Source organism: Rhamphochromis sp. 'chilingali' (assembly GCF_963969265.1).
Source record: "Rhamphochromis sp. 'chilingali' genome assembly, chromosome: 1".
Taxonomy (NCBI): Eukaryota; Metazoa; Chordata; class Actinopteri; order Cichliformes; family Cichlidae; genus Rhamphochromis; species Rhamphochromis sp. 'chilingali'.
In genome coordinates this window covers 26,760,323-26,786,392 of record NC_137929.1, presented here as the reverse complement: position 1 = coordinate 26,786,392, position 26,070 = coordinate 26,760,323, and the positions used below count along the sequence as shown (strand labels likewise).

Sequence of the window (26,070 nt, the reverse complement as noted above, 5' to 3'; positions counted from 1 at the left end):
CAGCAAAATTGTAATGTTCTGGGTGTTTGTGTGTTTTCTAACATGAGTTGCTCAAACACCATTTGAAGTTGTACTTTTTGCAGATGAATGTAAACCGATCCCAAAGTGTGAGAGGGACATACTGTCGGGTACACTTTTCTTAAAGACACTAGACACTTTCTTGAGGCATCTGTGTGTTTCCAGATACGTTGAACGCTCAGCCACAGCGAGCACACAGAGGGCTGAATAAGAGTCTGACATTTAGTCTTTTGGGGGCCATATTCTGGTTGTGTGATGCTGTATTTAGGGCTGTGATTGTTTTTAAGACTATATGTCTTGCGTAGATGCTGCTGTCATGGTGTGGGACTTCCCACACTATAGGGGAATATGTGGATGCCTTAAATCTCATGCACATTTTTTTTTTTTTTCACACAGCTTTGTCACAGCTGCGTCTCTTTCCAAATGTTTTATTGCATTTTTATTTTTTTACCCCCCCTCCTCCGCCTGATGCACCTTTTCAATGCAGAGACTTTATAAATTATTAAAGGATGGTTCGCCCAAGTGATGTGTATTTGTTTTAACAATTAACTTGTTAAAAAAAAAAAGTCCCAAATCCCCCTCCCCCTTTTTATTTTTTTAACTTTCCATTGTTTTTCAAATTTGATGTTGAAACAAACTGAGTTGTCTGTTTGGACAATAAAATCACTTTAATGTTCATTTTTGATTCCACGTGTGCTCTTTTCTCCATTCTTATATTGCCATGGATATCCTGTCATGGCAAAGCCTGCAAAACGGGGATAATTCACCTTTTAGACACAGCAACAGGCATTACAAGATCTTGACAAGAATGTGGCACTTACTTGATCCTTAAAAGCTTAAAAATGTAATTTGTTCTGCAGGCTTCCACACGCCACTCTCCTGACTGCTCATAAAGCTCACTGGCTGCCGCTGTGTGTACCTGCAGTGTTGGTGTGACATTTCTCTCATTGTCTTGAATGGTTGGGATTTTAATAAACTTGTGAGATGAGCAAAAGATTATGAGACTCGTGTGGTGCATGACAAGATTCCTCCCAGTTTTGCTTTAATAATGAATTACTGTCATAATTGTTTACAACTTTTTACATTAGTGTAAAAGTTAGTTATGGCAACACGCCGGTCATGCTCAAGTGGCGAAACAGGCCGCAGGGGTTACAGCAGGTTAATGGCAGAGTCACATGATGTTGTGCAAGATGCGCTGCATACAGTCCTTGTGCAGGACAATGAAGCTCTGATCGTCTGGTTGGCGTCACACGTAACGACCTCTGATCCCGTTGCTTTGCTGTGCTAATGTGGGTCAGCGGCGCAGATCTGAACTGCGAAGCCCATAAACACAAAAGATCCACAAAGAATATGTGCTATACAATTCATCGCTATGTCTAATATTTCTATAGATACACTATCAGTCACAGGTTTGGACACACTTTGTCATTTAATTGTTCTTCTTTATTTTATTTTTTTACTTTATTTTTTATGTAGCAAAGAAAATAACTAAATATGTTCATGATGTCTTCAGTGGGAATCTACAATGTAAATAGTCATGAAAATAAAGGTGTCCAAATTTTAGATTGATAGTGTACCACACTTGATTATTCATGGCCGGAAAAAACAAGTTAAATTGAAGCCCAAGTTACAGTCTAATTTCCTCCTGTCCCCATTGTTATATAGATTTACTTTAGGCCTTCTCATTCCACCTACTACATCTTACAAGGATCTTTGTCAATAAGTCCCTTGCAACATTAGCATTTTCCCCTGATTTATGGTCCTTGTCCATTAAAAAGGCAGAGTTGGCAAATCCTCCTACTGAGGGAGGCTTTGCCATAATATCTTGCCTCATGGAAAAGTACTGAGGCCCTTGTCATGCTGCTGCAACCAAAAAAGAAAAAAAGGAAAATCTTAGCGCACTGTACTGGCTCGGCAACTCGTTTGCTGAAGCTAGTAAATCTGCTTGTGGTGCTCGATATCCTCGGTGTCAACATGATTCATCTCACCCCTGCGCAGCGTGAGTTACATTGACGGTTGTGAAAGGGGTCTTTTACCGCCACAGCTGTGGAGTCGATCACCCCGATCAGACGGATGCATACTGCTTACCCTGCACAAACAGCCTACAGATGTTTATCGGCTTTTGATGCCTCTCCATCCCCACGGGCTTATCCGAGTTACTGGATAGGCCTATTTGTTCCTGACTCCTGAGAGATGAGCTGGGCTTGATTCCATGTTTCCTCCTGACCCGTAGAGCAAGGTCTTTCTGGGAAGATGGAAATCTGATGAACTTACTAAAAGGAGAATGCATGCCACTCTGGGACCCGGGGTTATCTTGTAATGCAGATATGTTTATCTGATTGTTTGTTTATGTTCTAAGTAAACAAAAACTTTTCCCTATTGCCTCATCATCTTTTGGGTATGTCAGTTCACAAGCAGACATAGCATAAACATAGAAAAAAACCCAACCAAACAAAAAAACAGGAGGCCCTTCTTACATTGGTCAGTATCCCCATTTGGAATTAGGTAATAAGTGATTCTGGATCAGCTGCCCTGTGATGCCGCGATCTTTATCTCACACCAGGAAACAATAAAATTCTTGAAAGTTAGACGATAAAACTTAATTTGAAAAAAACGTCACTTTATGTTCAGCTTTGTTTGCACAAAAGAGAAAAAATGAGCCCTCCATCCGAAGAAAGAAGAAGAAGGCGTTAGGTGGTTGAGTGTTCAAGCTCATGTTTACGAGTTTCATCACATGATGTTTGGGTATCAAAATACATATCTTTAAAACACTTGACTCTTGCTGCCATTGGAGCAGGCAGCATGTGATGTTCAAGAGGGAGATGTTAAATCTGCTTTGGCCTGCAAAGTTTCAGTGGCTGTAGGATGTGCTGTGCCGAGCTTAATTTAGCCTTAAAAGTAAGAAGATAGTACAGTGACCGTGGAAAAACACCAACGTTTGCAGCGCTTTCTTTTTGGATTAAAAGTAGACATTTCTTACCAGCGCTGTGTGGCATGAGATATGTTTATTTAGTACGAGTCCCGCCTAGCGTAATATCCTAATCATCTTTTTCTGATGTATCCGAGGGGGCTTCAATTTTAAGAAACTTACAATCCATGACACAGTATCAAATGTAGGATGACGTGAAGACTCCAGCGACAGTTTCCCTAATACTTAAACTGTCTTCACGTCATCAGATCTTTGTCTTCTCCATGCACCTTGTGCCATAAAAATTTATTGGACATGTAATGTAGATCTAAATGTAGAAAATGCCTGGTGAGAAAAGTAATTTTAACTTTTAAGGACAGTATGTATGGTAGGACCGATTTGATGGGTTGCATTAAAATGAATGCATTTCTGTTTTGGGTTATTTTATGCTCACTTTTCCTCCATTGCCATGAGTCTGTAACACTCCTTCCACAGTTGCATGAAGGTGCTTATGAGCTGCAGCTGAACTAGTGAATATGTGTCGAAAGCTTAGCCTCTGAATGATGTTAAACAGGTTATAAATACGTGATTTACAATTTGTACCTCGAGGGTGTAATAAACTGTAACTAACGTACAGGTAGTACCTTCCCATGTGACGTCATATTTCCTTCCTACTGAGATATTTGATATTTAGTTGTGCAATGTGCATTATTTTGAGTAGTGAGTGAACTGAGATTTTAAATAAACTCTTATGACTGGTCTTGGACGTAATGAAATAGCCCCTGCAGGCACATGATGAACAAGTTTAATAGCAGTGCAGGACTAAAAGAAATGGATATTTTGAGATGTTGCTATGCTATTTTCAGTATGCGGACTGTTATATAAGTGTCACTACAGTGTTTATGTGGCGGCTATGTGTGACCTTTGTAGGACACTGCCTCTGGAAGGTTTGGAGATGGCAGTTCCTCCATAACTAATGGATGTGCTTGGGAACAAAGATGTAGAGATGCATGAAATTGTTTGTAATATGAACAGAGCAAGGAAGATTCAACTGAATAACTGAATGTGTGCCCATTAACAGATGCCCAGTAGATATATAAGCCTTCATTTTACACAAAGCATTTTTTTTTTGCTTTTAACATACAAAGCCAGAGTAATGTGTGCAATATAAACATTTTGTGAGGATATGTGCCAAGAATAAAAATACCTCGGAAACCAGAACTAAACAGGCAGTCTGACCCACAGGAGTTGGGGAGCGTCTCTCGTGTTTTTCACTAGAAATTATGGGTTATGGATGGGTTGCGCTGAAATTAAACAGGAAATGCTTTTGGCATCACTGATTTTCATGTTTTGTCACCTTCCTTAAAAAAATAAAGTTAAAGATTAGTAAAGCAAAGTTTATGCCAAAGTATATGAGAAGTAGTTTAAATGATGTTTCAGTGGACAAAATCAATAATATGAATGCACTGGTTTACTTAAAACAGATGAGAGTATCCTATTCTTTTTAAAAAGAACATCAACATCAAGCAGACCGATTAAAAAGAATATAAATAATATTATCATGAATTGCTAATTACTGTCTGAGAGTGTGTTGGGGTGGTAAAGTGGTCACAACCTCTTTAGATTTATTAAATCTGTGTATTCACCTGATTAGCATTTAAAGTCTTGTTGTAAAATAAAACCTTGCCAAGGCTGGTTTCTTTTTTCAACACTGACTGCATTACGATTGAAAATAATGAATATATGAACGTTGAACTGAAGGCTCTTGTCCATGGCTGCTATATTTAACCTTTATCTTGTTGCTTGGCTCATATTGTAGAACAACTGTTTCACCATCCTTTATAGCAGACCTTCCCAAAGTGTGGGCCCCGCCCCCTAGGGGGGGGGGGGGGGGCGGTATGAAAAGGGAAAAAAACAAAAAACAATGCTTGGACACTGCTAGCAGGGGGCTCCCACACAAACGCAAAGCAGGAGATGAAGCATAGCTGAACATGTTTCCAAACCAACTTCATTCTAAGCCAAAGACTAGAAAATATGGTGAAGCATATCTGCCCTTTGGTTTCACACAAGTGCTGAGGTAGGTCTCCCCCTGCAAAATTAATTTTCCCTTCGTCGGGAGCAGCGCTGGGCTCTCCAAATCACGGACAAACAGTATCCCACATTCTTGATTTGTGGTTTACAAACACTTGTAATGACTAACTACTCCTGACATTTTGGAGATGTTGGCTCTTTATACACTAAAGTTACAGCGGGATACAAATAATATCAGACTGATCCTGCCACGATTTGTTCCCCGTTCAAATCACGGACAAACAGCATCCAACAGCTGTTTATGTTTTTAAACCCATTTTGCACAGAGAGGCTTTTTTTTTTAAAATGTATTGATAGCAATGTTGAATATTATTACACAGGGAAAAAACAACTACATGTAAAATAATTACACCGTGAGGCCTCTGCCTTTCTAAATGGAGGGACAGTAACTGCGTGTGTAAGCCTGTAAAACCTGAAGATAGAGACAAAATACTGTTAATCTGCCATTCTGCAATTCCTCTCATGTAAACAATAACGTGGTGCACAGCGTGACGTGAAAAAAGGCACATACCTTTAACGTTGCGTGATGAACTCTGTATTCCTCTTCGACACGTAAAGACGAAAAAGGAGTTTTAAAAAAATCTCCGTTTTCGGTGATTGGAAACGCCGTTTACGTGTGGACGAAACAGGGCGAACAACATTCTTGTAAAACAAAGGGGAGCCCAGCAAAAAAAGTTTGGGAACCACTGCTTTATAGGGATTTTAAAAAGTGTATGTGCCGTCATTATCTATTCTCAGTTGCTCTGGATCACTGTTTCTATCACAGAAATTAATCAGCTGTTTTCAGTGTTCACTGTCTGGGCACAGTGACAATATTGCTCAGGTTTGAATCTATTCAACTGGTAAATGGGAGCTCTTTTTTTGGTTAGGTTTACAAAGCCAAATGCTTTGAACTTAAGAACTGATTACCATGTACTACTATAGATATAACAATCACTGAAACTGTGTAAGCAACGACCTGGATTTGGTTTGTAAAGTTTTGATTCACGATGGGTTGTGACTCTGCTGTGAAAGCGCAGCTGCAGACAAAGTATAATACGGTCACCTAGTGGAGACAGCAAACGACAGCAACATTGGACTAAAAGGTTGTGTCTTTAAAAACGAAGCAGATTTTATTATATTCTAATTCTTGTTTTCGTACCTTTTTACTACTAAAGTCTAACACGACGAAACAGCGAATTTGTAAACAGGAAGGCGCGTTCCGTCAAGCTTTTGTTCTGAAAGTCTACGGGAAGTCCCACTCTGAAAACATTACTTGACACTCGTGCCCTTGCGGTTACCAGGGGCAACATGAGCACCAGATGACAACTCACAGTTAGTAATCTAAAGTTGATCTCTAACTCGAAAATTGCATTACTGTTTTCACTGCTCTGTGTTGTTGAATTACCACTAAGCGGAAATGCCACCAAAGGGAGCTAAAAAGGGCTCTGCTAAAAAGTCCAGTACTGATGGAGGCGCAGTAAACAAGAACTGGGAGACTGGTCTCATCAAAGCAGAGTTTGAAGAGGTTTGTCGTCTCACTGACCACTTTTTTTTGGCTGAACTTAAATAGTTTGTTGGAAACATTTATATCCTCTTCACACTGAGTGAATCTCGCAGTTTTCTCATAAGGCGTTAGCCGAGTCTAAGGGCAGGTTAATGGGTGCGCGCGCGCGATTAGCCAGATCAGGCAGCTTCGATTTTTCAGACCGGAAGTTATAATTTCGACATCCCTAAATGTTATTAGTAAACGTTGTTATGCTTCTTAAAAGCTTTTTATTCTTTTTTTTTTTCTTTAACGTAATTTTTTTTTCATTTGTCTTAGCATAAATTGCGCCATCACTGAGCCTAAAGCGAGCTGTCATATACTGCAAAGCAAATATGTATAAATATGATATGAAATAATGTAGCCTGTGACTGGGGTGTATTGCAGTGGTATATCGTAAAACGTATTGCCCTTCCCAGGATTCGTGGCAGGCATGTGTGTCTTTTGTGGTTGGGAGAGGTCCGCAGGAGGAGGAACTGATCCAGGCGCTGGCCCTGGCTGTACAGGAACCGCAACGCAAACTTTTCACCTTGCTAACTTGGGACGACACGCTTGCAAAGGTACTCTAACTTTGTTACTTCCTTTATATTAAAGGGACCTGTGGTGTTGATATAACACATTTTATATTTTATTGTTGACTCTACTAGACTTGCTTTACATCATTTACACTTAAAAATGAGCCTACTTTGTCTCAAATGATGCATGGCGGTGTTAGTGACTGCGTCATGATACTAACGCCTACCAGCAAGAAGGTCGTGGTTCGAATCCATCAGCAGGATGAGCCCTTTGGGTGGGTGTTTGAACCTACCTGGCTTTCTTTCTGGATGCTCAAGGTTTCAAAGGGCATCCCTTTTAGTCGTCGTATTTGACTGGCTCCTATACAGAGTTGACTTCACAGTTGCGCTTAAAACTGGGATGGACCTTCCAGAGCTGTGTTTAATATTGCTTAATAGCTTATAGCTTAGTAATGTACCATTCATGATATATATTGTAAAGTAAAATCCTTCCTCTTTGCAGATCCATGAGCTGGGGAATCCCAAAGCAAAAAAACCCGACGATGCCCCCATGTTCTATCAGGTATGCTTTGGAAATTTTTACAGGAGTGACTTTGTGCACCATGCCAAAGAATAATGTTGTTTTTATGTGACGTGTTTCAGTGTAACAGTCATTGTTGTGTGTGTATTTACAAGTGTCTGTGTTTTGTGTAGGTTACAGAGCCAGCTAAACTGCTGCTCGATGCAGGAGAGGGGATTCCCTGTGACCTGATGGCAAAAATATTGAAGTTCCAGCTGCTACTTATCAAAGCCTGTTATCAGCAGAGGTCAGATGCTAACCAGGTAAATGACTTGTTATTTAAGTGATTCTTATTCCTTTATAATTAATTAAGGTGTTGACAGGGCGTGAAATTTCACTTTCAGTGTTATCTTACTAACACTACTAACATCTAGTTGTTTTTAAAAAAGATTTATTGTAACTCCAAATTCTTTGTATTTTTGTATTCATCATACCCCTGTAATATTACATTCTTCGTTTGTGTTTCACATGTCATGGGTACATGGCCTATACTTGGTTAATGGTCAAGTATTGTTTCATTCAAGACAGCTTTTGTACCACCAGTGATATAATTCTGAGTTGTAGGTACAAAAAAACCCACAAAACATTTGAGATGTTCCTCAGAGTCATATTTTTAAAACTGTTTTATGTTTAAGGCTGAGGAGGAAAAGACAACAGTCTCTGATAAAAAGGGAAAGGGTCCTCATACACCGGTGATACCACCCAAGGAGAAGAAGACCAAGCTGAAGCGCAGGGGTGATGTTGAGCCACCTACTTTCAAAGGTAAAAGCTGATGAAAAGCTAAAGTGGTAAAGATTAATATACTTGTTCAGGTTGTTTTGTGCTTTAAAATCTTGTGCGCACTGATTTTGTGTCTTGGTCATAGACGATGAGCCAGAGTGGGGTCCTCAGCACTATATTCTAATCCTGGGATTCTACCAGCCGCAACTGATAGCGGGACTTGATGCCATAGGTGTTCATGTGTCTAATGTCATCAAATTGTGTTTGGAGTTCTCCCAAAATATGGAGGAGCAGCAGGATCACCAAGACAGCTGTGAGGGAAATGAACAGAGTCTCAGAGCTTCGCCGGTTTTTGATGCAGGTAAGGAGTAAACAGTAAATCTTCTGTTTGCTATCTTCAGTAAATAGTAGATTTATTGTCTGTTATAAGAGAAGTATAAGACATGTATGTTTACACTGCATCATCATTTTTTCTGCGTGTACAAAAGCTGTGCAGGAAAGGAAGTTGAATGAATTCTGGTCAGGTCTGAGATCAGTTTTGGACAGCGGGCCACCAGACTCCAGGCTCCATGATGTGGTTCAGCTCAGCTACACTGTTCCTCACTTCTTGCTTCCCTTTGACGCGCGGGACCCTGAAACTGTGGTGAGTAGATAAGTGTTTAACATATCTGGTCTCATTTTTGAGTTTATTAGAATATTGCACATTATTTTGTTTTTCTGTTATCCAGTTTGAATTATATATTACATATCTGCTTTGTTTTGTTTAAGCATCACATGACGTGACCTGCTTTTTACTTGAAATCCGTGTCTGTGTGTCTATGCTGTGTGTCCAGCTGGAGTTGGGAAGCCAAATCTTTGACGGTGTGGCCAGTCTTATCTATGACTGCCTAGACGTCAGAAGGCAGTATCAGCAATACCGGAACAATGTTAAATTCATCAGTGTGCCTGCTGTTGTGAAGCACTCAGAGCCTGTGGAGGTAAATATATGTAGATACAGTTAGACACCGGTAGTTTTCTTGAATGGATTTATTTTATAAAATAGGCTTGTAGCAGAGGATGGTTTCGATCCATCGACCTCTGGGTTATGGGCCCAGCACGCTTCCGCTGCGCCACTCTGCTTACGCTTGTGATGTGACTCAAACCCACAATCCCTGGCTTAAGAAGCCTATCCATTAGGCTTCATGCACTGGTTTTAACCCACTAGGTACAAACCAGTGTTCCCTAACCTGCACTTAACCCTCCGTTTTTGGCTTTATCAAAACAAAATACAAAAAAGATTGTCAATCACACTATCAAAATAAAAGTGTTGATATTCTGGTTGGTAAATGTGTGGGTTTTTTTCAAGAGTATATTGAGGAGGATAGATCTAGTCTGAAATGAATCCTCTCACAATCAGACAACATAGCTTTTTATCTAAAAACAACACTCCAGATATGACCCACAGCACTGGTCCTGAACCTCTACACTGACATCATTGTTTTTCTTTCTCTTTATTTGTTGATATTTGTCAGAATGGAGATGATTTTTCTGTTCCTTGTGCCAGGTTGTGTCAGCAGCTCCAACCCCACTCTCCAAGAAGAAGTCAGGTCAGGAGGAAGCCCCAGGAGACCAAGGTGAAATTTTGTTATTGTTAATGTTCATCTGGACTATTTTGGTATAGTCTTGTTTGGCATTTTGAATTAAAACCTCCTAATCCTTTCTCTTTTTAATGGTTTCTTCTTGGTGGACAGAGAACAGGCTCCTTCCTCTCTCTCTAGATGTGGACATGTGTTACTATAACAACCTGCTGGACCTGGTTGCTCCTGAGGCCTGCTCTGTGCCTTTGATCCTGCACTGTATGTTGGAACAGGTATGTGTGCATTTGGTTTTGTGAATGTGCAGTTTTGCTCTGTCTCTTACTGTGTGTGAAAGAAGCATTTCCAAATATGGTTGATGGGAAAATGTTGTGTGACTGATTAATGAATAGCTAAAATGAGGACATATTAGAATTTGTACAATTTGTGTCTCTAGGTGGTGATTTCTGCAGAGCAGTCCTTGTCTGCCCACCCCCATGTGGCTGAGGACTCCAAACCTCTCAGCAGCCCCTGGTTAGACCACCAGCTGGTCAGCTATATGCTCCAAAACTTCTTGCCACTAGTACAAAAAGAAGAGGAGAGACTCTATGTATTAAACAACCTCCTAAACACAGTACAGAATGAAGAGGATAAGAAGGTATAGGTACCACTGCATAACAATACACACCTAGATAAATCCAAAGAACACGTGCTGAGAAGACCACAAAAAATCGCTAAGCCTCCAGCCTAGTATGTGAAGCATTGGTGGTTCAGTGGTAGAATTCTCGCCTGCCACGCGGGAGGCCCGGGTTCGATTCCCGGCCAATGCAGCAGCTTTTTTTTTTTTTTTTTTTCTTCCCTTCTTCTTTTAAACAGAAGGCGCCGACTCACAGGAAGATAAGGTCATATTTCTGTGGACAGGATTAGTGTCAGACACTTAAAGCTGAATAGCAAATCCCCACAAGCTCTTGTGTTATGATAATAAAGCACTTGCGGCAACATTCCCTAAGTAGGATGGGCTTGGTTGTGACGTATGGGGGATGGGTGGGGTAAAACACTCGGTTTCCTGAACATGTGACAGGAAAACCATGTCATCTATTTCATGCTGTTTATGCATGAAAACATTTTTTCATTTTTACAGAACAAAAGGTTTTGGTATTCAAAACAATTGTATTTTTAATGAACTCAAACTCACATTTAAGTCATAACTCAGTCACATGTATGCATTAATAGAAGAATCCAATTCCAAATCTAATTCATCAAAATGAATCAGATATGGATTCTTCAAGAAATACTCCAATATAATAATGCTTAACACGTCCTTATTAATCCTTATTGTAGAGATTAATCAGAGCTGCGTAATGCTGAAATAACACGTACAGCACTGAGTAACCATGCTACAAATACATACCAGTGGACCACCAGCAGATGGCGCTATATTCAATGTGTAACTTTAGCAGAAATATTGAGGTTTTCTGTATATATGTCTAATAAATACTAATACTAAGAAACCAGCCATGAGCTCAAAGGAAGAAAGATTTTGGAGGGTAGGACAGGATTCCTTTAAATATGACTTTGCTTCTAAGATTTTCCATAAGCTCCTTTTAAACATTCACTCTAATCATGAAAACAGCTTGAAGCTGCTACTTTATGAACATATGCATATGCATTAAGCTGGCTTTTTATTCCTGCATACAGGAAATTCACATTACAGCACCAGCATTGTTCCACAAACCCCACAGAAAGCACAAAAACACAGTTTACATTGCTTTAGTTGGGAGATTTTCACTGAGGCCTTAAAAATACTCCAAACACTTTGCATGTTTATGATAAGTGTTCCCTCACTCAGAATCACAACTCTAGGTCAGGTTAACAAGACTCTTATTTAATATATTTGACATTTTTGACATTTTAACAAATTCTTACTAGGATCTGTTGCTCATACCAGCAAAGAGAAATTTTATCTCCTGCTTAAGTGAAAAACTTGATCAGAAACTAACTGCAAATAATGTTGTTAACTTCTATCAGAAAAGGTTTATAAGCTCCAGTTTAACAATGAGTTCTGGGTTCTCAGGTACGCTTAGAGCACAGTGTACAATTTATTAATGTTTCTCAATTTTATTATCTTTGTTTATCTGTGCTAGAGGCTAGTGGCGAAATTTGGAGCAAGGGAAACTGACAGGAAGACTGAGCAACCTCTGGTTATCAGACACCATGATGAGCGGGCCCAGCACTTGAGAGACATCAGTGTAAGTAATTTTATTGTATTTTAAAATCAAGTTTTTATGTTGTCTGTGTGTGATTTTTACATGATATTAAGAAAATGACTGCCTGGTTTAACAAGAGCTGCTGTGTATTTGTGTACATGCACGTGACCCTCTTAGGTGGTTCAGGATTTCGATCCGACAGAGGTGGAGTTGTCCATGATGAGACTGTCTCCGGTGTGGGAGATGATCGAGTCAGTCACTCAGCAGAAAAACAGAAAATCTTGTTGGATGTCCATCAAACAACAGCTACAGCACTACTGCACAGATGGTCAGAACCTGTGCTTAAGGCCTCGGGTCAACTCACTGTACCTGCTTACAGTATATGTTGGTGAATCTTGTAATAAAGTTCTTGATTCATCGGCTTCCTACAGATGATGTGTCATGGCCGGAGGTGGAGCGTTTTTTTCATCAGAGCGTCTTGGAGGCTATGCCGCTGTCCGGGGTGGATCAGCAGGGTGTGTTACGTGGAATAGCAGACCCAGCACAGCAGCAGACATCAATAGTAATCCCCTGGGATGACCCGTTATCCTTTGCTAAACAGCAGCTTTATAACATGAGGAACAAAGGTCTGATGTTATATTAGTTAATTCACTTACTGTTATGTTATGACACTTGCTTACATGCAGTATGTTACATTTTACAACTCACTCATGAAACACCCTACATCACTGCTTTACTTTACTATAGATCCAACATTTCTTACTGACGAGCCTTCTAACAGAGAGGTATTATTCTTATATTTATCTCTTTATTTATTTATTTTTTAGCTTGCTTTAATTTAAAAAAAAAAGAAAACAGCAATGGATCCTGTATTTTTCCCCCAGGAGCAGAGTGGTAGAGTGTGTAGCCACCTGGACTTACCTGACATACAGAGCTGTAGGTTGAGATCTCTGTTTCACTGGCGCTATGCTGAGCACCACAATGCCACCGTCCTGCCTCAGGTGATATATCTGTTTTATCTTGTTAAATGTGTTAGGGGTGTCACATTAGACGTACTGTGGTTACTACACGTTAAGTCTCCTCTACTCTGAAGCTTTAAATGTAAAATGCAAGAGATGAAATGGGCTTAATGAGCAAACTAAACAAAGTTGAGGCTATACTCTGCAGCAGTATTATGTACATCCTGCAGAAAAGCAGAAAACAGCACCGTTCTTTATGTGTTTTTACAGTTTGAGGCATTTGCTTGGATATTTTGACTTCCTTCTTTTGTGTAGTTGCTCCAGTTAGCATCAGAGGAATACTGCTGCTTGGACACCTTCAGAGGAAGCCATAACAACATCCTATACGTTTTTTGCCACAATCCCATGAGTCCTCAACGCCAGTCCAGGGAGTTCTGGCATGTGGCTCTTCACACCGATGTCAAGTTCAGGTGTGAAATGATGCTTGTTACAAGAGGAATAGTAAGAAATCTTTTGCTGATTGCTTTCATGGATGTACATGTCTGTGTCATAGCAATGTGTTGGAACCGAGTACTCACTCCTGGATTCATTAAAGAGGTGTAATCTGCAGCTCACTCTACATTGTCCTGTCTGTCTGTACAGGAGTTACTTTGAGCATGTGGCAGATACTGTTTCACAGTGGACGAGACAGGAGGAATCAAAGAGAGACACAACGCAAGACGGAAACGACACTCCAGAATCTGATTCTCCAAAAGGTATCGTACTATAGTGATCAATATGTGGCTCTACCGATTTAACCTTGCTTACCTCTGTATACATATAATATGTGATTTCTTCCTGGACTAGATGACAATACTGTTTGTTCTTCCAAGGAGGATGAGAGAATGGAAGTCTTCATCAGAAAAGGCTCCCTTAAAGTCAGTACAGGCTAACACACAAGTACACACACCTGAATCTGACATGGAGAATTTCATAGAGCAGTCTCATTTCTTATATCCCTCAGATGCTTTTTCACAGAGCAGTTAAGTAATAAATTCATGAGTTCAAATTCATGATCCAGTTCTAATAGTTCCAGTTTTCAGTATTTTATGTGTAAAGTACGTCTAGAGATAAAATAAGATTTCTCATTATCTCAGGCTAGAACACAGCCACATTAAACTACTTTAGAGTCACCAAAGTGTTACATGGTTACAGTATTATGGTGTTACAGGCCTGGAAGTTGGAGCAGGAGCGTCAGAAGGAAGAGGCGATACCCAAAAAGTCAAAGAAAGAGGATTTGCCGAAAGATAAGCAGCAGAAAAAGGAGGATAAGTCAACCGACAACAAGAAAAAGAAAACGTCATCTGATGACAAGAAGAGCAGGCCAGGGACGGAAGGCAGCTCAGCCAACCCTCCCACAGAGTCAGCTATCACAACAGCGCCCCCTGTGGATGAAGTTGTAGAAGTACAGCATGCAGAGGAACCTTTCAATGTGTGCGCACACGCCTATAATCCATTACAGAACTAAACTCGTGTTTTGGTTAAGGTCTTGATAAGTGAAACAGCTTCGTTCAGGTTAAGTAATAAATGACTCCATGCATATGATGTGTGTGTCCAATGTTTAGGGTTTCACTGGCTACATCATGGATGGAAAATTGATCCATGTGTCAGGTTGTCTCCAGTACCTTTTCCCCTCCGATGGAGGACGTGTCACTGTGGAGACAGTCAGCTTTGTTCAAGGTACGGGATCTGTCTGTGTTCTTCATGAATCTAAGCAGACCTTCAACTACAAACTCACAAACAGCTTACTTAGACACTATAGAAAACTACAAACATGTGTTATATCTTAAGATAACATAAAAAGTTAAACCATTCGTACAGTTTTTCTCCCCCTCCCGCAGCTATATTTCCCTAAGAATGAAAAAAATGTTGAAGTATTTATGAGCTTAGTTCCATTATTAGACAAATGACACCATAAATCAATGAAAAACATAAATAAAGCAAAGGTCAAATATTCCTCAGTAACACATAGTTTTTCCTCCAGGTTCCAGCCAAATGAAAGTCGTTGTGAAGAAGGATGGACATCATTTCTACACACACATCAACCAATTTGTTGTTGATCCTGCAAAATGTCTCCCTCATAACCAAGACAATAAAAACATTGAACCGGAAAAGGACTGTAGAGGTAAAGATGCTACCTGTTGTATTTTTAGGTTACTTTTTTATACACCTGTGTAAATACCACAGTTATTGTGAATGATATGTGATTTATAGACTCATTTAGTGTGCGTGTGTGTTTGCGGTCTCTTTCAGGGGCAGAACCTGCGGAGATAAAAACAGTGAAGCAGGGCTCCTTCTCAGCTGTGCTTGACAATAGAATTCGTCTTTCATACAGTTTCTACGGTCCCACGGGAGAGCGCACAGGTATTACACTCAGACATACAGTACATATTTATAAAAGAAAGTCTTTTTTTATACTTAAAGTTGCAAACGGGTTAAATACAGTACTGAATAGTTAATAAACTCAGTGCATCTGACATTTATTAAGCCTGGAGCATCAAGTTTAAAAGGCCTTGACTGTACGGGTAGCGTAGTGTTTTTGTTTGGTCAGACCTGCACTTTAGTAACCCCTTTGCCCAGTTATCGATCCATCCTTGGCTCTTCTTCTTTTTCTTCTCTATTTGCATTTTATCTGCAAACTCAGTATTCTTTTTTAAGATTATGCAGATGGCATCCATTTCTACGCCCTAGTGAAAGACAATGAAAGAGGGCAGGATACATCAGGTGATGGAGATGCTTTTCAGTAGCTTCCACAAATGTCAGTCTATCTTCACTGTGGGTCAGGTTAAATCACTGTCCAGTAATGCTTCCTTCTGGACACATTTCAAAACTTTCAGTGCTTCCACACTCGCTCTGACATTGAGGAGGGTATATGTGCATTTATTTCATCCTGTCTGGACTTTGGAAAATGGATTGTAGAAAAGAACACAGACAGACAAATGAACAGAATTTTTAACACCTGCAATTAGTTCAAAACACTTTTTTTAAATTTCAAAACAGTATCTTGTGTTTAGGCCTCCTTATACTGGTTACAATTAAAGTTTTAAGATTGACTTTAATATTTTTAATCCCATTTAACTTTAAACGGGATAGGCTCCAGCTTCCTCACAAGCCTGAATCGGATGAGCAGAAGAAAGCACTTTGTTGCTTGGCTTGAATTGCTACAGCTTAGTGCCTTGCTGATGGTCTACATATTATATATTTCCTTTTTACTGCACTGATCTCACTTGTTGTGAGCAGCTTCTGTTTAATGTCCCATGTTGAGTTAGTTTGTCTCTGTTTGATTTATAGTCTTCTTTGTGATGTGAAAATCCCTTACGTGTTATTAAAGTACTTTTTAAAATAAAGTTATTATTATTATAGTAATTTCCCAGGAAACCAAAGGCAAAGTAGCAGAGACATCTATCGCAGACCCCATTCATCTATCTGCCTCCATCCACTGCTCCAAGGAAAAAGATGCAGCGTCAGTTCCCTCAAAGACACAAACCACATCCAGTCAGTTCAGACCTCCAGAGGCCCAGGTTAACACACATTTACATGTTTACAGAAAATAATGTAGATTAATGTAGACTATATGTACGTGTACACATAGGCTTTTAGCCATAAAATATGTTCTGTCATTAGACTAAATATGTAATGTATGTCTAAGGGTTGTGAAGGTCAACCAGCAGAGCAATCAAATTCGTTCAGCGGTCTCAGCCTCTCTATTCCTAATGGCCTCATGCTGCAATATCTGCGAGAAGATACACAAGGTCAGTAACGGATGTGTTTAGAATTTATAGTACCTATGCAGTCAATTTTGCAGACTCCCGTCCTTGGTGCAAGTAGGACCCTGTTCGTGCTTGTAGAGACTCATCTGTATATCTTCTGTGCTCAAATCCACCTGCTTACCCGCTTATGTGCCGAGACTAGTGCCACATTTTGGTGGCCTATCTACAAATAGCTTGAATTTAATGAATGTGTCTTTCATGAAGTTTTAGCACAACTTTCTGCATCTACTATAATCCCATTAACCATCTGCATATGCTAAAGAGTCATACTCAAATATATATGACATGATTTGTGTGTGTTTTTGTGTCCATGTAAAGAAGGAGGTATTATGGTGAGACAAAGCTTTCCTCTACATGGCAAAGGAAAGGCAAGACATCTTCAGGACACATCCCTCTCCAAGGAATTGTCCCGTATTATCACCAGCCAGGGAGCTGTGATCCGTTACATGAGAGATGGATCCACAGAGGTACACTCATTCATACTGAGGCACATATTGAAATAAATATACAACTGACTCCAGGCAGGTAGTTCTTGAATAGCTGCACAAATTGTTACATGAAAACGGTGAAGAATCATGCCCGTTTTTTCTGGCTTCTCTTATTTTTTTGTACTGCAGGTGCTGTTTGCTGATGGCTCAGTCAGTTTCAGTCAGGATTCTGGTCCAGTGTGGGTCCCTGACTCTGAGGTTCAGGAGCAAAACTCTGATCAGGAATCTGAGGACAGCAAGAAAGGTTAGACTGGTGTACCACTGAATACAAAACAGCGCTTCTTCTGTCTCGTAATGAGTGTGACGGGGCGCTTGCTGGGAAGATAATTAATTTTCAGTGGTACAGTTATACTCTCTTTGCATGTCTTGTGTCTCTGCAGAACAGGGCTCAAAGGAGGGGACTAAGGATCACAGAGGGTGTTGGTTAACTACAACTCCATGTGGAGATCGCATCTGTACTGTTGGGACCACACACAAAAACATGCCAACCACGTCCCTTCTCACTTACAAGGCTACTGACCCCATCACCCATCAGGCAAGAAAGTACTATTTCTTCTAAATTATACAGGCTACCAACATTGCAATTAAGTCCATAATAAAAATGTGAGAGTTAAAAAATCCTCACGGTGCTTGGGGGCAGAAATTTCATTTCAGAGTACCTTGAAGTATATGATATATAGAGAGAAATGAGACTCATTCTGAAATCGTCTTATGCTTTTCATCGCTAACTTAGCTCGCTGACTCTGGTTTCTTGTGTTAGGTGATGCTGAACCGCGAGGATCTGGTGGTTTCTGTCCAGAACCCAGATGGGTCTGTAGTTGTAGAGCATGCAGATGGAACCAGGATTACCAGCCTCTTGCAAGAAAGGCCAATGAATGCAAATCCACACTGTTTGCTGCGCACTGGTGACCAGCAGGCACACAGTACATTGATCAAATCCATACTCAGCAGTAGATCTGCACTTACAGATGACTACACAAATATATGCAGTATACATGCTATCACCATTAAAATACATTATAATCTCTAAGCAGATTTTTATATCTGATTTATGTTCCTGTGACATTTACTTTTCCAGGACAGCAGCCAGGGAGTGTAACCCTTAAATCAGCCTCTCAAAGTGCAAGCGACTGCACTGAGTGTGTGGAAAGCATTGCTGGGGACATGGATGTCAAGGACACTTGTCTCAATGGAGACATCAGCAGGAACAGTGCAGGGAATGCATGTGACCGGGAGGGAGCTGTTCATGTGTGCACAAATCTGAATCAGTGCGGATGTATGTGTGAAGAAAAAGAAAGTACTGAAAGTAGTGTGCATATGAATAGTGAACATGGTGTGTTTGCCAAAGAGACTGCGACTCAGAATGTTGAGACTAAAGGGTGTGGGAAGGATGAATCAAGGATGTCTGCTAAAGAGCGGATGGTGTTGGTAGAGAAGGAGGGCTGCGCCACAGTAGTGATGTACCCAGAGCGTCAAACGGCTCATATCTTTTTAGCCGATGGAACGGTCGTCACTGGGAACAATCAAAGAGAATACGAGGTGCGTGATTTGCCAGCAGATGGCACCAAAACTTAAATAAAAACTTGGAACTATGACTTTAAGACATGGATAAGGCTGCACTTTGACACTTGTTTGCAGAACCGTTGATCCATATTTGTGCTTTGTACCCAAGGTGTTCCCTTCCAGTGTAGGAGTCCTGTCCATCAGAAGCGATGGAACATGCGTGTACTCCTCAGACCCACTCGTAACTCCAAGTCCAAAGGGGTCTACTCCCACTGAACAGACAGGAATTTACACTATGAGTCATATGGGCAAAGTGGCCTGTGAAATTACAGACCCTGATGGGAACCATTTCCAGGTCAGTTTCTCTGATCACAAGATAGTGAGCCTATGTTGCTGTGCAGGTCTTTTTTTAAGGTGGTTAGCATAGGAGGAATGTGGGAATTTGGATCAATGAAATAGTTTGCTATATTCTTAAAGTCTCAAAGAAAGACCTATGATGGGAAAAAATATAGAAATTCATTAAGCTCGTATTATTTTTAGTTTCGGTAACATGCTGAACTTTGTTGCAGGTTATGGAGGATGGGCAGATATCTGTGCTAAACTTGAGACCTGCTACTAGCACGCTTAAACAAACGGAGGAAGAGCTAGAAAAGGAAGAGGACAGTGAAACGGATGGGCCTCGTGAAAAACCCAGAGAGCAGTGTCCCAGGTAGCTTGGCTGATTGTGTGTATGTTGTGTGTGTGTGTCACCATGGAAAAATGCAATTCTGGAGAAACTTAAGCAACCTAAAAATGCCCTTTTGACTATTATTTCTGTGTTTACATGAAACAGCCATTATGTAATAAAGTTGTAGTGACTACTGAGAACTTGTATGTCAAAATGTCAGCAACATCCACTCGTATTTCAATTGTTTTTAATTGTCCACAAGATCAAAGAAAAGACAATTCTCAGGGCATTTAGTAAGAAAACTCTTATAAACTGTATTTGTTATGTTTTTTAACTCTCTAAAAGAAAGGTAGCAGAAATGAATGCCAAATAACTAAACTGATGTCCGGAATTGTTACTCACAGTCTGCAAACGTATTTTGTCTTCCAGGTTGTTTCTGGTGCATGGGGATGGCTCAGGCACTGAACTGCTGAGCTCTCAAACTGTAAAGGAGCTGCTCTGCCAGGCGTACTTGGACCCTACCATAGCACTGTTGAAGGAACAATTGGCAAACACACAAGGTTTAATGTCTCCTAAATCAAGAAACAACTGGACTGAATAAAATTGTTCTATGGTTTTTGTTAAAGAATGTCCCTCAAAAAACTTCCACATAGTGTATAATGACAGTTAACTGTCTCTAATGTTGAGTGTACTTTTGTCATTCTGTTACATCAGGAGATGGATAAAAGAAACTATTCAGTTAACCAGGAAGTAATGTGAGGTTTGTGGGTGTGTCTGTTCCAGATGAGTTTGGCATCACTATCCTAAAGCCCAGCCACCAGAGTGTGTGGTCTCAGTGGTTGCTTAACAAACAGAACCCTGAAATTACCCCTCCCAACCTCAGAAACCGCAGCTGGCATGACTTCCCCGCAGTAGAAGTATGTCTATACATGCTTACACATATCACACACACACACACAGAAACAGCACTTGAAATCCATTTTACTATTTTTGCGTTCCTCTCAAATCCAGAAGAAGAGTCCAGGTCCTCCATTTGGTACTGACGTAGTGTATAATTTGGGTCTGAGAATGAGGCCTGCAGGTTCTGCAGTACATCATCGGCCTGTCAGGAGCTGCCCTAAGGTCCTGGAGCTGAGAGAACTATACCAGCACCGACCATTCACCACACCACTCAAAAATACTATAGACTCACGATTAAAGGTAAAATTATTCTTTATCATTTGTCCCCAAAACTGGAGTTTGTGTTAAAACATTTGAGAAAGATATAAATCATCTCGTTAATGTGACTTCAGACATATCTAGAAATGTGGCTTTTACTGCAGGAATACATCGAGAGTTTGATGGAAAGAGAGCAACGGTCAGAAAAGATGAAAGTTAAAGACCCTCGCTCTGAGGAGGAGACTGCCCATGCCAGTGATCTCATCAATCTGATTTTGGTAAGCACACACACATACACATATTGAGTATAACAATGATAATGTTTATAGTTATAGGGAACATTGTGTGGCTCTTTCCCTCTACTACATACTGGCTTCTAAAAGTAAACCTTGTACTATAACATAAAGGACAAAAGCTGACTTATATTGCACTTTGTAGTCTTTTCCAGAGGAAGATGATGCCAGTCACACCATTGATAGGAGGATTTCAGGTTGGTAAGACAAATCTATAAACCAGTTCATTTGGTTTTTAGAGTTGACTTGTACCTGATTTAGTCCTGGTTTGGTGTCAGAATACTGAGGGGAAAGTACACCTTTTGTTGTATGTGTCCACAGAGGACGTAGCCAGTCTGTACAGCCAAGGAATCTGTAGCCCAGCTGAACAGTCAGATGTTTCTCAAGACTTTGCCACGGTACAAAGTGACAGCTTGGAGAAATTAAACCGGTACGTGTGCTAAAATAATCTCATCTTCACTAAGGTGAAAGTTCCAGGTTTTAATCTGTGTAAATATGCTTTTGAAATGCTCTTTTTCTTTCCAGTTGTACCAAAGACAAGGATACAACATGGACTGAAAAACTTACACAGTACAGGTAAAAACATTATTACTGATTGTGAGTAATAACCTTAATATAACAAAGCAGCCTTTGCATCTTAGCCTTTTTTAGGACTTGTATAGGACTTAATCTGAACATTTGTCAGTCACATTGGTTTGTAGTAATTGTAGAAATGACTTTTCGTCTCTCTTTTCCTGAGTGGGTTTTATGAACAGAACTAGAGCTACTGCAATACTTTCAGTACTACTAACAGAAAGATAAAAAGAAGTACTGCCACCGTTAAAGTTTGTACTATTTTTCTATTCTTGTGTGTGTATTTTAGGCAGGAGATGCGTGAAGAGAAGATCTACAGAGAGGCTATGAGGAAGAGGAGCGTTGTTCCCTTTTTCCACCCAGAAAATATTCCCCTGTACGAGGTACTATATTCGCTTAACATCATCTTAAAGGATTCCCAGTCGATTTTTCTCTGTGCAGTGTATAAAAACACGAAGCACCGTTTCTGGTTTTCTCAGAGTCTGCTACAGCAACAAATACCTGACATGAGGAGTTTGTCAATGGCTCTCCCACCATTTCCCAAGTCGGACAGTACTGAGGGCTTCCTGAAAGATGCGCCACAGGAGGACAGTAAGTTATGATACCTTTGTGAGTATTTACTAGAGGTATAACTTGTTTTAAAGATGTTTTTTTGATTGGAATCTTCCCAAAAAAACAAAACAACAGAATAAATGAGTCTTAATGGTGACTTCAGTGACATGAAGCTGTTTATTAAACTACATTTGTGTTTGGCACTGCAGCTCCAAGGCCTTTAAACCCAACACCGTCTCAGTCTGCAAGGTAATAATGAGCAAATTATGTTTTGAATTGTTTCTCCTGTTTAATTTTTCACTCTGTGATTTAGCCACTTACAAAACTGTCATCATCAGGGCTTAATCTGTGTTTTTTCTTTTAGTCATTCAGCAAGAAGTAGCAGGGTGCTAGAAAAGAGACCCACCAACCCCACACCTCAGTCTGCTGGTTTGTTTCTAACCTTCTCATGTTTTATATTACTATTAATTCCTGGAAACCTCACCAATAATGCATCAAATATTTTTTAGGACAGAAATGACGTAAAGCCACTGTGAACATACAGACATGGAGCAGTATGATCAGTCAGAAACTGCACTCTGTGAGGACAGAGGCAGAATTTTATTTACATTTATTTAGATCGTTGAATCTCTGCCAGGACTTGATGGCTCAGTACAAAGACAAATAATACTGTATATGATTTACACTTCTATGCAAACTTATGAATTATCCTGTGTGTGTCTGTGTGCGTTTCACGTCCAGGTGAAAGCAGTTGGAGGGATTCTTCTAGGAAATGCAAGTCACCACAGTTAGATGTGAGTGGAAAGCCCAGACAGACTACAGTCACCCTACCATCCTCTGTCCTCGGCTCTAAATCCTGCAGTGCACCGGTACAAAATCATTTTTGTTTTTTTGCCAAAAATGTGCTGGTCGAGTTTTTGTTTTGGGTGGTTCCCTAGTATTAAACTTGCTATTGGTTAATAGTATTACCACCTATGGGCTCAATGTTTATTAAGAGAAACTTTGAACTTACATTCCAATAGTTCATTTTTTGTTTGTTTGTTTGTGAAAAGTAAAATGGCCCTTGAAGGGACCTTTAGAGGATCTATACGTTTGTGCCATTATTATTTCATAACCTGAAGGATTTTTCTCCTCTCTTCATCATCAGTGGGGTGATTAAATCCCACTGATGATGGAGTGAGCCTTTTTATCGCTGATATCCTATCAAATTGGGAGTGTTAAAAAAAGATGTTCCTATAATACCATTTGTACACATACTTTACCCTATATTTTTATCACGGTAGTATCAAGCTGCCAGTTTTTCATTGTTAACTTTTCTTTGTCTATGTCCTCTGTTGAAGCTCCTGCAGGCGGAGGAGCAAGTGAGGAGGAAGTGCCAAACAGGTGCCATTGTGAAGGGCTTCCAGCTCATCCCATCGAGCGTAGACTTTGGCACGCTGAAGGAGGGCACCTCCTCCACCATTATTGTTGTGATGAAGAATGTTGGTTTTGACATATGCAGGTAAACCACCAGACAGATAGAGACAAGGGATTTTAGGTTTTTGGGGGTTATTTTTGTAGTCTTAGGTCTTGTTTCAATTGTCTTTTAGTACCTCAGAAAGAAATGAGGACTGTTAGGTGGAGGCAATTTATGGGTCACCTTCAAGTCCAAAGGGAAAACTCTGACCTAACTATTTGTGGTTTATTTCACTCTGTCGCTGCCAGGTTCCATGTGAAACAGCCTCCTCCTGCTACAGGCCTCCGGGTCATCTACAGCCCTGGCCCTGTAAGTTTTCATTTTGATGTTTAATATGAAATAAAAATTTAATGTAATATAATATTTATATTAATGTTCCAGCCACTGCTTTTCTACTTTAATGCTATTGAATTAATTGTATAAATGTTCAAAACAGCTGACATTTTTTGTTTGTTAAAGGGTTAAATTCTACTTCCTTCAACGTCTCATAGGCATATGTGGTGTCTTGTTTTACTAGGTGGCCGCAGGTCTGCAGGTCGAACTGAAGGTTCAGCTGTTTGCAATGTGTGCTGTCCAAGCAGGGGAAGTAGAGCCAAAGAAGTTAATCTCCCAGGAAATTATCATTCCTACTGAGAAAGACATCCTCTGTCTGCCAGTCACTGCTAATATCCTTTGAGCACCTAAAGAAACACATTCAGTTTAGCTTTTAATTTTCTTACTAGAAAACAGTGTTTAAAAAAACAAAAACTTCTCTTCTGACTTCCGAAACAAGTGAGAGAAAAGTTGTGTATAAGAGATCTGCCCAGACTTAGTGAGTAACCAACACCAAAATGTCAAACATACACGTCTGAAACAGAATCAAACCCAAAATAACAAAAAGAAAAGGACTGTTGCAGCTTTCTTTTGCTACACAGTGAATGGTATTTTCAAGCAATGGCAATTTCATCTCTGAAATTGCTTTTATTCGCATCATTTTTACCTGTTATTGGTAAATGCTAGCAACAAATCCATCTGAGTTTAGCACAAAATGCAAAATGAAAATAGAGTAGACCTCAGCCAGCCTACATTCACTGGTTTCACAATCGACAATCACATGTGGTAATACTACGTTTTTGTTTTTTTGTTTTTTCTTTTGTTGTGGTGACATTACTATAAAAAATAAAAGTAATCCACTGGGTTTTAGCTCCACAGATGCCAGGAGTGCTTTAATTCTAGGAAATACATAAAATTGGTGGGCTGTGAGGCAGCTGCTCATTCTTTGAATCAGGATGTGCCAAACCCCACACTTAGGCAAGCGTAATGCGAGTGTGTTACATGGTGACATGGATAAGTGTTGGATAAGTGGTAGTTGTTTTGGTTAGTGCGAACAAACTGCTTCCAATTTTACAGTAGGTCTAAAGTCCATCACTGGCCATCAGGTCTCTCAATTCCCGTTGTTCTTCTTCCAGATCTTCCCCAAATTGCAGAGCCATGAGCTTCTCCAAGATCTTATCCATACTGTGTTCAAAAAACACAGTCTGAGTACTCACAGCCCTGCCCATCGAGTATCCGGCAGCAAACGTCTCCGCAGGACAATCAGGCTCTCCCAAGCCCAGGAGTTGTCAGTTTCATTAAGGGACCAGTTGATAAAATCCATAATTCTTCTTTAGGTTTTTAGAGAACAAGTCTGGGAGACTATCTTAGGGTTAAAGAATAAGCCAGACTATACAACTGACATGAGAAGCCAAGCAGGAAAGATAAGGGAGAGGGAGAGGGAGAAAGTGCGACCGCCTCCGTCAAGAGCCAAGAGAAGGATGAAGGATTTGTTGTTGCCTAGGTTATTATTCCAGCCTCAATTTTATGTTAAAAAAAGATTTTCTTGTGTAACTAAGATTCAAAGTTACTGCTGATATGAAATTTCATGAAGATGAATGAAGATTCATGGCGTGTGTGTTGAAAGAAGTGATGTTGGTCCTTAACTAACTTCACCTATCCTTCCTGAGGGATTATATGAAATTTGGCTTAAGGACCATAGCAGGGTCCATAAAAAGAACATCTCCAAGGTCTTCCAGGCTTCCAGCTGGGCAGGGAAGCGTCCTGATCAGTCCCGCAGTAAACGCAGGTTAGTGTCTTACACCATGAAATAACATCTTTAAGATTCAGACAGAGGATAAGTCACTGATAAAACCGTTTTGTTTTCAGGACATATTAAGGACTCCAGCTTCTCTCAGTCAGATTTCACACCTTTTAAGCCTTCATCACATTATAACCATCTCACGTTTGATTATTTCTGATAAATTGTGATGTTTGATGTGAAATAAAAATATTAACCTAAGTAATTGAGGCAATTGAATTCTTATGTGTGACCATGTCTGCTTGTAACACATTATAATAAATACCTGCGCTACCTAATGTAATTTGGCTCGTACTGTACGAGTTAGAGCCGTGCCTCCTGAGTGTGGGCGCGTGTCTAGCTCTACGGGGGAGACTCGCGCTGGTGCACGTGATCAGGTGAATAGATGGGGCGGGGTTGTTGG

The 26,070-nt window shown here is 40.2% G+C and overlaps 1 protein-coding gene across 2 annotated transcripts; it reads left to right on the top strand.

Annotated features, from left to right (window-relative positions):
* The first annotated feature begins 6,294 nt into the window (after window positions 1-6,294).
* On the top strand, window positions 6,295-25,868 carry spag17 (sperm associated antigen 17). Of its 2 annotated transcripts, none has more exons than XM_080896563.1 (49): window positions 6,295-6,524; window positions 6,962-7,102; window positions 7,560-7,619; window positions 7,751-7,879; window positions 8,252-8,378; window positions 8,482-8,697; window positions 8,825-8,979; window positions 9,170-9,313; window positions 9,880-9,949; window positions 10,067-10,185; window positions 10,347-10,547; window positions 12,034-12,138; window positions 12,274-12,424; window positions 12,528-12,722; window positions 12,844-12,881; window positions 12,981-13,097; window positions 13,371-13,525; window positions 13,698-13,810; window positions 13,902-13,972; window positions 14,266-14,526; window positions 14,660-14,774; window positions 15,079-15,219; window positions 15,348-15,458; window positions 16,458-16,615; window positions 16,744-16,846; window positions 17,183-17,331; window positions 17,482-17,596; window positions 17,733-17,887; window positions 18,113-18,257; window positions 18,431-18,891; window positions 19,025-19,210; window positions 19,425-19,564; window positions 19,952-20,082; window positions 20,306-20,439; window positions 20,534-20,722; window positions 20,845-20,958; window positions 21,119-21,170; window positions 21,295-21,403; window positions 21,499-21,549; window positions 21,836-21,929; window positions 22,026-22,137; window positions 22,308-22,347; window positions 22,463-22,527; window positions 22,840-22,967; window positions 23,439-23,599; window positions 23,803-23,863; window positions 24,072-24,219; window positions 25,523-25,655; window positions 25,736-25,868. In XM_080896563.1, the coding sequence occupies exons 1-49, from the start codon at window positions 6,417-6,419 to the stop codon at window positions 25,743-25,745; spliced, it is 6,387 nt and encodes a 2,128-aa protein (XP_080752689.1). In that variant the 5' UTR covers window positions 6,295-6,416; the 3' UTR covers window positions 25,746-25,868. The 2 variants fall into 2 exon arrangements, with proteins under 2 accessions (XP_080752689.1, XP_080752688.1); XM_080896562.1 differs by having other exon boundaries at window positions 18,113-18,275.
* The last annotated feature ends 202 nt before the right edge of the window (window positions 25,869-26,070 follow it).